Source organism: Triticum urartu, chromosome 7, assembly GCF_003073215.2.
Source record: "Triticum urartu cultivar G1812 chromosome 7, Tu2.1, whole genome shotgun sequence".
Classification (NCBI taxonomy): domain Eukaryota; kingdom Viridiplantae; phylum Streptophyta; class Magnoliopsida; order Poales; family Poaceae; genus Triticum; species Triticum urartu.
The window spans coordinates 663533027-663548302 of NC_053028.1; the positions used below are offsets into that span (position 1 = coordinate 663533027).

The 15276-nt window shown below is 48.1% G+C and overlaps 1 protein-coding gene across 1 annotated transcript; it reads left to right on the forward strand.

Annotated features, from left to right (window-relative positions):
• The first annotated feature begins 2606 nt into the window (after positions 1–2606).
• LOC125521946 lies at positions 2607–4291 on the forward strand. The gene has a single exon (XM_048687014.1). It carries the CDS (start codon positions 3025–3027, stop codon positions 3616–3618), a length of 594 nt encoding a protein of 197 aa, XP_048542971.1. The 5' UTR covers positions 2607–3024; the 3' UTR covers positions 3619–4291.
• Positions 4292–15276: the final 10985 nt, after the last annotated feature.

The window sequence follows — 15276 nt, forward strand, 5'->3', positions numbered from 1 at the left end:
TAGCGGGTGCTTGCCTACGTAGTATCATTGTTGTTATCCAGGAGCTCGCTATAACTCTCTGCTAGGCCGGCTCATAACTCCCACGGTTAGAGCCCCCGCTTGAGGAAAAAAACTGATGTTCGCTCCGAAAAAAACCAGCTTAAAAATCGGTAGGTCTGGTTCCAAAAAATGGACTATTGATCTTTGTCGTTAAACAATATGTTATTATATTATTGTATCCCCTAAAAATATTATTATAAACAAAGTTCATAATATTTTTAAATGATCACAAATCTGTAAAAAAATGGCTTCACAAATTTTAAAAAGTATTTACAAAATATATGTCTTTTCGAATTTCGAAAACATTTTCACATTTTCTAAATGTTCATGAATTTTGAAAATGCTCATGATTTTAAGAAATGGTCATAAACCTATAATATGCTCATGAATTTCAAAAATATTCATGAACTTTAAAAAATTATTGAGTTTAAAATTGTATGTAAATTTTAAAAAACATGAAGTTTGAATACATTAAAATTTTAAAAATCATTCATGAATTCAAAAAGAGGGACGAAAAAACACCTTTTCCTTCCTTTAATCCTTCAGTTTTAGTTTGTTCATGATTTTCTTTACACTACCAATTTTTTTCATCCTTAAGGGATTTATATAGATCAATACATGAGACTGCACGCCATGTAAATGCGTACTTGCTCACATCTGACCATACACACGATACCAGAGTGTTCAGGTAAACGCACAGTTGATCACAAAAAGGATGAACGTCGGAGATTGGACTTTTATCATCGAGATGTTGAAAGATTTGGCTGTGTGGCTAGTGTCTAACGAGGTATTTGGTATTGTATCTCATGTTTTTTTTATGATCTATGAAGCATCACTGCTTATATTGCCAATGATGTTTAAACAAATATATGATGCTTGCGTGGTGCTTCATAGATCAAAGTAAATTTCAGCTTACGATGTGCCAGGCTTTGCTAATTCGCTAGCTTCGGCACTGACTGGTGGTGCATTTTTTTTTTTAAAAAATACGAGATCACTGGTGGTGCATGTATACCCTATACACTGTACTTGGTATACGGTGTTTCTCAAAAAAAAAACCATGAATTGTGTTGTTTAACTTATCTTTGTGATCCACTTAATTAGCACTAAGAAATTAGATGGCCGTCCTCTTGTATATAAGAGAAATGAAAAAGATTACACTGCTTTGAACAAAAATCTCCTGTTGCAGTGGCTCTGAAATTGACGCGGAGCATGCAGAAGGAAACGATGGGACTCGCTGGATAGGCAGCGCAGCACGCCAGGCAGAGGAAGGGTCCATCTGACGGCTGACATTGGGTGGGATGATCGAGATCGACCGGCGCAGCCTGCACCGTAAATTATTAGGGCCCTGTCCGACGGTTCAGCTCACTGTGCAGGGGTGCGGGGCCCATCTGTCAGTCCGTGTCCGTCCACGCTGCCCGGTATGAGGCATGCATGACACGGCCACATGAACCATCTACCTCCTACTCTCTCTTTCCATCTATATAGGGACTAATGCGTTTTTTAATACCGTTTTGACTATTGATAAGATTAATAGTACATGACATGCACAATATGAAAATTATATCATTGAAAGCTCTTTTCACACACGAATTTAATGATATGCTTTGTGTAAGTTGCATGTCATATATTATTGCTCTAATATTTGGTCAAAGTTAGCCTCGAAAAATGCAATAGGCCTTATATAGATGGAAGGAGGGAGTAGCTAACTCCTATTTGCATCACCATTCGTCTTCTTACTGCCTATGCCTATGCAAGTTGTCGCATTGGATTCCTGCATCGTCATTCATTTGCTTTAAATGGGTCTGTAATCTAGTCCAATCTTCAAAAAATAATAATTGCAGCAGTACTAATTGTGCTAGAAAACCTGACGAATATCAGAATATAGTTTCTACTTTCTAGTCGGTGGGAATAGGACAGATCCATGCATGTGTACAGAAAGCACCCAGCGATGCAAAATTGATGGGATCATGGGAGCCATATGCTCTAACAAGCAATACACATGGCGGCAATTAACCATAGCTGTCCTAGCTACTCCAGCAAATACAGAACATGCATGCATCGTCCTAGACTCCTAGTACTAGTGCTATTCTATAGCAATGCAGAAGAACATGCCTTGGAGACTAGATTAACTTCACTGTGCTGCTGTAAACATCCTTCTGCACCACCTGTATGCAGCTGTAGGTGGTTTAGGTTGGTAGGAGGAGGAACAACATTCTTGAGCCGCTCTCTCTGATCAGTAGTACAAGTAATTAAGTATACATTAATCACCGTCCTTAAACAACTGTAGTTGCATCTTGCATCGCGGGAATGGGGGTGAAGACGGCAGAGCAGGGTGCAGGGAAATTTACCCTGGGGCAGTGAAAATTCATGATCCGGCCCCTGCAGCCTGCCTGCCTGCCGGCTTCCTTCTGCTTCTTGCTGCTCCTCATCCGTCTGATCTGATCCGTATTGAACCCAAGAGAGAGATCATGGTACACAGAGAGATGGAACATGGAAGCTTTAGGAGGGGGAGGGGGCTGCAATCCGAGAGTTAGTTTCACCACCCTCTCATGCATCCCCCCACAATCATTTGCGCCACCCCATTTGCACTACCCTTCTCTCTCCACCTCATTCCCACTCTCACTCTCACACACACACTCTCTCTCTCTTCTCTCTCATGGCAGGGCCATGATCTATATAACATGCGCCCGGCCTTTGCTTGTTGCCTGCATATAATTCTGTTCCTCGCTTGCTTCTCCTTTACTTATTTAGCTACTCCTCCGTCTCCTCTCCTCTCCACTCCATCATCACCTCCACGACGCCTGCCTCCTCCCTCCTCGTCCTTCACGCTACTACAAAAGACCACACACAAGCAAGCAGAGTCACATCACACCACTGGCTAGCTCCCCCGCTCTGGCAATCCGATCTCTCGCATAAATTATTTCTTGGATCCCTTAGAGAGGATCCAGAGCAGCAGCAGTGGGATCTGCGCGCGCACCAGCTTCCATGGGCCTCGACGTCGTGGAAATATCCGAATTGGGGGCGCTCCGGCCGATCCAGACGGCCGTGGGCGGCGCGCGGGCTACAACAAGGCCGGGGGCGGACGATGGCGCTGCCGAAACCGGCTGTGTCACACCCAAGGCGAGCGGCGCGCAATCGGCCACTGCAGGAGGAGTGGACGACGACGCTGCCACCGACAGCGGCTGCGTCACGCCGAGGGCGAGTGGCTCCCTGGCCATGCTGCCCATCGCGCCACTGCTGCAAGACGACGGCGTCGACGTCGGCTTCACCACGCCGCTGGCCACGGGTGGAGTAATTGGGCAGCGAGACGGCTGCGCCGCTGCCGGTGACGAGGGCAGCAGCTTCACCACGCCGACGACGACCGACAGCGCGCTGGTGCCGGCCACGGTGTGCCCGCCCGCGCCGCGCAAGTCGGGATCGGTGCCGACGAGGAAGCGGGCCCCGCTGCAGCAGCGGCTCTTCTTCTACCCGGTGCCGCACGACCTGACCACCGTCTTCGTCGCCGTGCCGCAGTGCCCGCCGCCCGCCAAGAAGATGCGGGCGCACGTGGTGGAGTCATCTGTGCCTCTAGGCACGTGACGATGCTGCCCCCGAAATTGGCTGCGTCACACTCAAAGCAAGCGACTCCATGGCCATGCTGCCCATGGTGCCACTGCAGTAAGACCTCGGCGCCGATGTGATCGGCCTCGCTACGCGGCCGGCCACGGGTGGAAATCTCGGGCCGGGTGACGGCTGCAAGTATGGCGCCGCTGCCAGCGACGAGGGCAGCTTCACCATGCATGCCGACGACGGCCGAGGGCGCGCTGGTGCCGTCCACGGTGTGCCCGCCGACGCCGACAAGGAAGCGTCGGCCGCTGCAGCAGAGGTTTTTCTACCACCGGTGCCGCGCGACCTCACCACCGTCTTCGTCGCGGTGCCGCAGTCCCCGCCGCCGGCGAAGAAGATGCTGGTGCACCGTGCACGTTGTCGAACAGTCTGTGCCTCTAGGCATATGCTGCCGCGCGACATTGTCCCGGCCGCGAGTGCTGGAAAGAGTAGTGAAGCTTTATTGATATCTCATTCACACACAACACTAGCAGTGAAGTTTAGCTGAACCAGTGCTTCTCTGTCTGTTGGAGCTGAATCCCTCGGCTCCTCTCTCTCTCTCTCTCTCTCTCTCTCTCTCTCTCTCTCTCTCAACATGTACAAATACACGAGTTTTGTTTTGGTGACTTGCTGGCTTGCTGCCTTACACGGCCAATGCCTTTTTCTATTGTTGATGCACCGCAAACTTGTCTTACAGATGATATGATAGGCATATGTACATGCCATTTATAGGCTTTCCTACATCGAAGGACGCAGCTTCAATGCCTTAAAGGCATCTATTTTTGGGTTACTGACATGTGGGTCAGTCACCTGTTGGGCCTATATATATAGATACAAAAGCAGGTGCCTTAAGGCATCGAAGCATCATCCCAAATCGACTAAGCACAGTGAGTTGTGTTCTGATGCACAAGTCGTCCCTAGCAATCTTCCTTTTATGCTAATCGCAATACTAAATTTGTACGGTCACTGCAAACTCTAACTTTGCTTCTAAACAACCTACACTTCCTATGCCTTCTTATGGCTCCCTCCAGGGCGATCAGGGGGCCAGCCCCAGCGCCCCGGCCGCCGCCGCCTTCCCCCTCTCCTCCACCTCGTCGTCCCTAGAGACGTCCGTCAGCTAAGCCTGTGCGTCGTCTGTGATGGGGACGGCGGGGATCTAGGGTGCAGCCCCGCGGTCTGGAGGGACAGGGGGCGCGAGATCGCCCTTCGGTCTTCATCTTTCCCGGTGGTTCGGTCCTGCTCCGGCGGCTTCGTGGGAAGGGCGGATCAGGAGGGATGTGGCCATGGTTGACAAGTCGGTGGCGCCTCCGGTCAGATCTGATCTGGCTGGTGCCGTTGGCAGTGGTGGCCATCTCCTCCGTCGGAGGTGGTCGGCTTGAGGCTAGATGTTCAGACCTCGAGATCCGTCATCTAGTTCCGGCTACGAGTCGGGAAGACATAGTTGCCGGTGAAAACCGAGCCGATGGCAGGCGATGTCGGCATTCTGCATCGTTACCTTGATGAAGGCATCGTCGTGTAACTACTGTTGACCCACTCGTGCTTCTCTGGGGGAAACCCTAAGATATGGTCTTCCAGATCAGACGATGGCGGAACACGGTGTCGTTTCTCTCTTGGGAGCGTCATTTTGTGGAGCAAAGCTGGAAGACAGAGGCAGGAGGTGGAGCGGCTTCGTCTTGCATGGAGCTTTCGATGGAGATGTCAAGTCATGCCTGGCCGACAGGTGCTACGCTATGTCATGCCTGGTCGGCAGGTGCTACGCACGACAGATCTTCCAGAATCTTCGCATCTGGACGGATGAGCGCGGGGCGGTGGCGTCGACGGATGGACGGACTTGCAAGGATGATGCAGATCTCTCTCTTGAAGATGGGTCAGCGGTTCGATGACGATGGCGGCGTCTAAAACGTGTGCATGTGGCATACACATTAGGTCTGCTGCACCGGTTGTGTGTTCCGATACGTTATGTTGATGGATCGGCGACGACACCGGTTTTACATATGGGGAGTGAGAGCACTCCATATTTTCGAGTTTTGTAGGTGTGAGTGGTGGCTACGGGTGGCTTGATACATGTTCTTGTTAGACCTATGTTGAATATAAATAAAGATGGCCGTAAGCATGGATTGATGCAGAGGCCAGGGGTCATAACCACCTTTAAAAAAAACTTCACATGCCTTCTCAAATTCTTTTTAAACGTCCGCAGACGCGCCCAGTCAGTGAACCTCACATTAAGATCAAATGTAGGGAGCATATACAGACTCGGGGCCACACCCGATCAGTACGTCGCATAGGACTCGGCCTACCTCGGATCATCTTTCCTTTTTCCTTTCTTTCTTTTCTTTCTCTCTCTTCATCTGCATCAATGACATACAAATGACTAAACATATAAGAAATAAAATAAGAAGTATGGCTGCATGAACGGACAAATAAGGGCTCAACACAGACACGACCTGTCACTGACCAGACACGTCTGTAGATGTTTAGAAGACCGAATTTTTTAAGTATGATTTTGGATGCCCTAACTGACATTAAGCCTTAGCAAGGAGTGTTTATCCTTCTCTGGACACTCCTAAAAATAAGTGAAAATTTCATTAGAAGTAATACCATTGTACCTCAATTTTATCTTTGCAACTTGCACCTTGTCCACGGCCACGACTATGACCTCATCCTAGCGACGAGTCGACATGATAAGTTGCTCTCGCGCACTTCCCATCTCTAGCGCCTTGAGGAACTCCTCTATGGCCATCTTGTTGACTTTAACAAATAGGGAAACAGACGAAGCCACGGATGAAATTGTTGAAGATGGCACGCAATAGCTTCTTCACAACATACCCATCCTTTATCGAGTCTCCAAGCTCACAGATACGCCCCACAAGCATTGTCAATTCCACTTCAGCTCATCCACGGAAGGAAGGAGATGACATGGGGTGGTCGAGCATGTCGCGCGGCGCTTTGCCCGCTATTGTGTCCCACATACCATTGCAATTGGAAATGGGCTGGCCCTACTGCCCATGTGGTCCATCAACGACCCACGAACCTGCCAAATTCGATATAGGACTTTCTTTTTCTGAAGTTAATTTTTGACATAATTTGAACTTTGCAAAAATGTTCCTAAATTTTAGAATAATTGCATATGTGTCCTCCCATCATTGAAGATTTGTAGAGAAACCCCAGACACCCTCACAACTGCCTACAAAATACCAAAACTTGCTAAAAAATTAGAAATTCATCAGAAACTCCGAAAAAATTGAGTCTTGGCATATGAAAATCAGAAAAATTGAGGGATGCTTAGTAAAATAAAATAAAATACCTGTAGGCTGAGAAATATGTAGGCATCCCCACATCATCCATCCTTCTTCCTTCCATCAATGTTTCTCCATATTAAATCTTCAGAAAACCAACGAAGGTCCACCGAGAAGACTGAGATAGAGGTTGCTACGAAGGACAAGGGTACTTGCAAGTGCCAAATGTTCACCCTCCCTTCTCCCTAGCACCTTTCCCGAGTCATAGTCAACAAGCAACATTGAAGCTCATTGTGCCCTTCATACCAGGAAAGAAGACTCAAGCATAGCCACATGACCGAGAATTCAAGACAAGATCATCAAGTCCAACTATACTATAATGCACATGAACAACTATTTTAATAGAAACACTTGTAAATCATAGGAATAATATTTCCATACATAGTGAACATTTCTAAAATTTGAGGTGGATGTGTTTTAAATATATTTCAATCATATAATTAAAAGAACCTCATGAATATTTTGAATTTTTATAAATTCTCCAACAGCTGGTGTTTTCAATGTTATATAAAAAAGTTTTTAGTTTTTATAAAAATAAAAAGTATATATGTGTTAACAGGCACACAATGGCCAGACTATTGTCACTCACTTTAGCCGTTGCTCCACTCGCCACAATATGAAATTCCGCCAGTTCAAACTAAACTTTCCCTACTTGTGTGTAGACTTTTGTTTTAATGTTGATGGGAGTACTATCAAATTCATTGATCAGAAAGGACATCACAAGAACACCCTCAACAGAAGGAAAGTGCAGCAAAAAGGCCGTGCAAAAAGAAAAGAAAGGAAAAGAAGCTACTCATTTTATTAAAGGAAAATGGGCAAAAAGCTGAACAGGAAGCCGTACCTAGGTAAACTAGGCCTAAATCACCACACGGCATACAAAATATCGGTAAGGCCGGCAACATACAACACACCTGGCTGGGCACTTGAGCGTTGCCATCGCCAAATGCACCTTGCACCGGTGCATCACTCCGGTGCACCACCAGCATATTGGCCAGCCTCCTCGACATGGAAGAGGAACACATGTCCAGGGGTTCCGGGTGGCAAAACCCAAGGATTTTTCCCTTTGATGGCTTGCGAGCGAACGAATCCAAATTTTGCTAGCCACCTCCTTCTCCTCCAAGAATGAAAGTTGGGGCTCGTGCCTCTCCCCGGCACAGGCGTAGGTCCACCTCATTTCTGGTGGCCCTAGGATCATGGAGGTGCGGTAGATCCTAACAAGGGCCGGCGGGAGGGCTTCGTTTTTGGTCTTTTTTTTTATTTTGTTAGGGTTTATGTCCTGCTCAGGCAGGTGAGACGGCGGCGGCTTTCTGAAGATAGAATAAAGGTCTCCCCGCCTAGCCTCCATTCCGGCGGTGCGCATAGCATCGTTGGTGGGCGTGTGGAGGTGTGTCTTCGGCAGATCTATCTTTGGTGGATTTGCTCGGATCTCGTCGTTCTTTGTCTACGTTGTGTGTCTTCGGTTTGGATCCTTTCGATCTACGTTATTCTTCATCGCCAGCGGTTGCTGTTCTGGGGTGCTGGTCCTATGGGGTCTTAGCACAGACGACGTTCTGACTGTCTGCTACAATAAGTTGTGCCCGATTTTGGTGATGGAGAGCGTCTCTGGCTCGCTTCAGTGTTTGTAGTCATCGTTAGATGATGTACAAATCTGGATATAATTTTTATTTTTGGTGTTCGTTGTACTGCCATGATTAAAAATGAATAAATTGAAAGTTTTTCTAAAAAAGGAAATGCATGCCAAAAAAATGTAAACATATGACGCTCTAATCCCACGAGAACCCCCCCCCCCCCCCCCCCCCCCCCCCCCCCCCCGCATCGGATCAATGGATTAGATGCGGATGAAAGTACGCCCACAGACACCATACTAACCACACCACTGCCGGCATCCGAGCTACCACACACCGAGTACTTGCACCACGAGGCCTAACTCCATGACGACGTTTCCAACAATAGCGCCGTCATCCCAGATCCAACTAGATGGATCTTGGTTTTCAATACTCGCCTGTAGACTGAACCGGCCAGGGGAGAAGCGCGCGGCGGCCACCCACACTTACACGCATTGCAGATATGACACACGTCTACTCTCCATGCCAAGCATCCGACCGACAGCTTAGGGCCGCGCCCCGCCGTTCCCTGGGCTCCCTGCGTTGTTCGCCATGTGAATGTGATGTGCCACGGGTTGGGTCCATCAACCTAAGGCCAATTTCACCGCGCGACCCTATTTTGTCCGGCCTCGTCTGTTTGAGGTAAAATGGACAAACCGAATGGCCCAGCGCGCGGAAGCAAACGTACTTTTGTCCGTTTTGTATCCGCTTTCGACCCATCCGTGACCCAAGTTTGCGCCGCTTTTAGGGTGAAATGGACAACACGCGGATGCACGGGCTGTCTGCGCGTGTTCTCCCCTGGCCCGCCCGTCGGTGGCACAGGGCGGGCCTTTTTCTATCCGCCCCTCCCTCCCTCCGGCCGCACCCCCCTCCACTCTTCCCCACTCTTCCCTTCGTTGTCGCCGCCGCCGCCGCTGCCATTGCAGCCGTGCAGTTCGGACGTGCGCTCGCCCAGGCCCTCCCCCTCGGCGCCGCCGAGCTACCCAACCACGACCACCTGGTTTGCGCATCCGCCGGCCGGATTTGAGGCGGATCCGGTCGGTCTTGAGCTCACCCGGCTATGGGAGGCCGGACCGCGCCATGGACTGGCCGGGCACCTCGCCGGAAGGCCCTGGTAGGGCCACAAGGCCACATGCAGGCAGTGGCCCCTCCTCTAGCCGCTCGGATCTGCACCGTCGGTGGTCCGCCGGCAGATACACGAATGACGGTCGGCCGGGCTCGGTGCTTGCCCAAAAGCTTGTCGGCGCACCGTTGCCATTCATTAAGTGCGACCACTGCCCAAGGATGGTCGTGCGCCGCGTGTCTACAACGCCGGAACATTCCGGATGGATGTTCATCAAGTGCTTAAACGATGGGGTATGTGCTCTTTTTAGCTTTGGTTTGTGCTCTAGATTTGACTAGTTGTGCTAACTTCAAATTTTATTATGTAGCATGAATGCAAGTTTTGCTATTGGAAAGAAGAGTACATCGATATATTGATAGAGTGAAATTTAGTACATGTTCGTGCACTTTTAGCTAGCATAGAGGTTGTAAATGAGATAAATGCACTTGTTGCTAGATTAGAGGCTAGACACGAGAATAGGTGTGAGGAAGCAACATCGACTTCTGGCTTGAAGAAGAAAGGAGGATGCCAGATCGAGCCTCCTTCACAGATCAACAATGAGTGCATCGAGAAGGCCCTAACCCAACTCAAGGGAGCACTTATGAAAGTTGGATATCTTCTAAAATGTATTCTTGTGGTTTTTGTTTTCTTTGGTCTTGTTTTATTAGTTAAAATGTGATGATGTATTTTTCATGTACCAAAAATGAATGATGAAAAAAAGTGTAGGACTTGCAAAGAAAAATGTACACGGATAAGATGCGGCCGGGATGTGTTCGCGCATTGGGCGCATGGCCACCGCATCTCAGGACAGGTCCGGACACGACTCCATCGCTCTATCCAAACAGACATAATCTAGACAAAACGAACGTCTATTTGAAATCACGCGGTGAAGTTGGCCTAACCTGGGCTGACGAGGCCACGTACGTGAACGTGAGGGAAGATGAACAGTTCACGTACGTGCCGCTGCCGGCCGGACGCATACGGCGCGGCAGTCGCTGTGCGCTTTGCCTTCTCTTTCCGCGTCCTCGCTCCGCCTACGCCAGCGAGCCAGGCAGCCAGCGGCGACCACGCACCGGGAGTACGTACGACGTGCCCGGTGGCAGTGACCGCACTACCAGCCGCTGAGCTTGTGCAGTGCAAGGCAAGCACGGCCAAAGATGCAGTGACGACGACCGTTGTGGTTGTGGCACAAGTAACTCGGAAGATTACTCCGCACATCGATCCATCATGGCAACGTACGTACACATCCACGATCGACCTTGGTAATGGTACCCGACAAACTGAGAAGATATCGAGCGTACGCTGTCGTTGTCAATCTCGCGCACGTACGCTCCGTTGCTACTTCAGTAGTTGGTGCTCATTTCGCATATCATTATATGCACGAGCTCGTAGTGAGTGAAGTCATTGTCATACGGCCATGGGTTGGTCGTGACTGGGGTCGTTCAATTATATAGAGAAAATATAGAATTATCTTTGGTACGGAGGGATCACGTTGTCCCTTGACGTGACTGGTTTAGTAGGACCTAATCACGTAGGTCAATTGCAGATCAAGCTAGGAAAGAGGGTATCATCTTTTTTTTCTGTCGGAAAATGATCTTTCTGAGTCTGAGGTTTCTAAATTAGCTTTGATGGTTGACTGGTAGGGACTTGATCGATCCTCTAGGTATTTCTCTTCCGTTTTATTTTCCCGGCTACTTCAATTTCAGAAATGTTTCCGCACTTCTCGGTGTACTGTGACGGTGAGCGGACTGCGGATTAGTGTATTTCCGTCGAGATGATGCATCACAAAATCCACTTTCCGAGAAGCTTTCTAGATATATAGGAGTAAACTTTATGAGAGCATCTACATGCAGACTTGGCAAATCTGACCTTCTATATGTCTACGGATGCGTCCGGACACGCCTGCAGGTACATTTAAACGGGCCCTTATATTTCCGTACTGGTATCTACATATCTTAAATTTGGACTCTCAAATTCATGAAAATACACGCACATCGATCATACAAGTTAATGTCGCACGTAAATAGCAAATGTTGGTACGAAGTATAGATAATGTTTACATAAAATTTATTTGAAGTGTCAAACTCAAGCATGGCTCCTTGGTTGTCATTATGGGACTACATGTGCTCCACAAGATCATTGAGTTGTTGCGTGTGCACCTGCTGATCTCGAAGATTCTGATGCATCCACAGAAAGTTCATCAGCTGATCCGCATCTTCATCTTTCGGGATTTCAACTTGTTCTCCAGGTGCTTCGAAATCATGGGTTTGAGCTACACCATCACCCTCATTGTCGACAATCATATTGTGCAGAATAACACGACATGTCGTCAGCTGCCAAAGTTTCTGATTCCCACATCATTACAGCACTCCGCACAATTCCCCAACGAGTCTAAAGCACACCAAATGCCCTCTCCACACCCTTCCTAGCCGCTTCCTGCGTTGTTGCAAAGTGGCTATGTTTATTGCCATGTGGTTCGGATATGGTCTTCACAAACGTCGCCCACTGAGGATAGATACCATCGGCAAGATAGTATCTCATGTTGTACTCTCAGCCATTGGCGTTGTAGTTGCACGGCGGTGATTCCCCATTGCAAAGCCTCCTGAACACCGTAGACCGTTGAAGCATGTTGATGTCGTTGTGAGAACGTGGCATTCCAAAAAAAGCATGCCAAATCCATAAGTCATGTGATGGCACCGCTTCTAGTATGATGGTGGCCTCTCTGGTGTGACCTTGATACATTTCCCGCAAACCTTTGAGGTAGTTCTTCCATTGCCAATGCATGCAATCAATTGATCCGAGCATTCCTGGAACCCCTTTGCCTCCAATAGCCAACAACTTCTCTATGTTCCACGCATTTGGTTCTCTGAGATACTCAGGTCCAAACACCTCCACCACGGCGCTGGCAAACTTGACAGTAGTCTTCAGGCACGTGATCTCCCCCATCCTGACCATCTCACCAACGACATCTGCAGCAGTACAAAGTGCAAGCATCCTTAGAGCAGCCGTGCACTTTTGCTTGCCCGAGAAAGAGAGTTGGTCGTTGATACGTCTCAAACGTATCTATAATTTTGGATTGTTCCATGCTATTATATTATCTGTTTTGGATGTTTTATATGCATTAATAAGTTATTTTATATTATTTTTGGGACTAGCTTATCTATAATACCTAAATAGTTCGTCCCACTATGTTATTTCTTTTGACATGCAACCTATCCACCTCATCAACTTGCCACCTCAGCATGTTTTCAATGAATTGCGTGATTCCACTTTGATAACCGAAGCAAGACTTTTTCTGCCTTCCATTACGGATGAGTCAATAAAAACCAATAAAGAGAAGCCCATCGATCCATCTCTCTGTACCTATTCTTCTTCCGTATGCATCGGGGCAGCGGGTCAGGGGACGCCATCAACCACAGCACCCATGCATCACCAGACAGTGCCTGGTGCTACTTCTTGAGCTTGCGTTGGTTTTTCTGTTGAAGAGGAAAGGGTGATGAAACAAAGTAGAGATAAGTATTTCCCTCAGTTAGAGATCCAAGGTATCAATCCAGTAGGAGGTACAAGGAAGTCCAGAATCTATGCACCTGCACAAACAATCAAACACTTGCACCCAACGCGATAAAGGGATTGCCAATCCCTTCACTGTCAATTGAAAAGGTAAGATCTGATAGAGATAGATAAAACTAAACAAAAGATAAAATATTTTTGGGTTTTTTGGTTTACCCTGCCTACTGGAATGGTCATCACTTGGCCGGATTTCCAAGCTGCCTTTCGTGCCCGCTTCATTCCTCAGGGAATCATGGACAGGAAGAAGCGAGATTTCCGCAACCTCACCCAGGGCAACAAGACTGTAGATGATTATCAACGGGAATTTCTGGACTTGGCATGTTATGCTGAAGAAGACATTTCAACTGATGCTCGTAAGCAAGAGAAGTTTCGTGATGGACTTCACCCTGATATCAAGCTAGCACTGCTCATTCACGACTTTGCCGACTTTGCCACCTTAGTGAACAAGGCTATTCAGGTTGAGACTGGTCTTCAGGAACAACAGGGATCCCTTAGGCCCAGCCGTGACGCAGGCTCATCTTCGGACCCGTCAGCGCAGAAGCGTCGGATATGGATCCCCCACAGCATGTACCGCCCAACTGCACCGGCACCAAGATAGTCTTATGCTGCACCTCGTCTTCCCCCTCCACCACAGAGGCAGCCCCTTCGGGCTGTACCACCCTAAGCTTCTGCTCGCAATCCCAATGATGGTCTGTGCTTCAAGTGTGGCCTTCCGGTTCACCGCTCCAGGAACTGTCCTCAGAATCAGAATCAACTGACTCTTCCTGCTGCCGGTCATGGTAACAATCAACCCCGCAACAACAATGCCCGACCTTATGGTCGTGGGTGTAAGTGCATCTAGTGCCACCCCTAGTTGGTTTTGGAGTATTGACGACAAACCTAGTTGAGGGACTAATGTGTTTGTGAGAATTGCAGGATAACACAGGTAGAAGTCCCTCATTGATTCGGTTTTCCTACCAGAGATGACCCCTAAAAATGTATGAAGACATTGAAGTCAAAGGTGGTATGTGAAGACATTCACATTGAAGACTATGACAAGAGAAGACATCGCATGAAGACTATGGAGTGCGAAGACTTAGACCTTTTGTAGTTCTTTTTCTTCTTTGTTGAGTCATAGGAACCACCGTACTGTTAAGTGGGGTCCAAGAGAACCAATCAGAATGACTGAAATGATGCTTAACCAAAATCCTATGTCTTCGAGTGAAGACTATGAGAGCGAATCTTGTTCAGAGTTGGACAAGTCAGCTTTGCTTGTAGCCCAAGTAAAGTTGCCATGTGTGTTTGAAATCTGACCGTTGGAACACGTGTCAGTTCCTTAGTGACCCAGGGTCATTTCGGACAAATCAGGTCGGGTTGCCTAGTGGCTATAAATAGCCCACCCCCTACAACCATAAACGGTTGGCTGCTCAGAGTTAAAGTACGGCTTTTGTCGTTTGAGAGCAACCCACCTCGAAGCCTTTGAGAGAGAATTCCTTGAGAGGATAAAGCCATAACCACCCAGAGCCAAAGAGTGTTAGGCATCACTTAAGTCTTCTTGTCTGTGTGATCTGAAGACTTATTACACTTGAGGACTGTGAATCCTCCAGCCGGTTAGGCGTCGCGTTCTGAGCATCCAAGAGTCATTGTGGATCGCCGGTGAACGAAGTCTGTGAAGGTTTGGAAGTCTACCTTGAAGACTTACCAGAGTGATTGGGCGAGGACTGGGTGTCCTTAGCTCAAGGGGAATAAGGTGAAGACGAGGTCTTCTGAGTTGAATCTCAGCCTCCCTAACCAGACGTACAGTTGTCACAGCAACTGGAACTGGTCCAACAAATCATTATCTTCAACGAGTCACTGGTTTCATCCTTCCCTTCTCTTTACTTACTGTTGGTTCTTGTGAAGTCATTGTACGATAGCATCACCATTCGACTTCACTAAGTGATTACGTGTACTGATTGGCTTCTCAATATCTTCCTACCTGATCCTTACTGCCTAGCTGCTATTAGTCATTGTGCTTTCACTTCATTGAATACGTGACTATGGTTTGCCTAGTGTAGTCTACCTTCCGCTGCATGGTAATAGGTTTATTTCTATCGTTTGT

Coding starts and splice junctions, on each gene's coding strand:
- LOC125521946 (XM_048687014.1), top strand. CDS start 3,025: ATGGGCCTCGACGTCGTGGAAATATCCGAATTGGGGGCGCTCCGGCCG.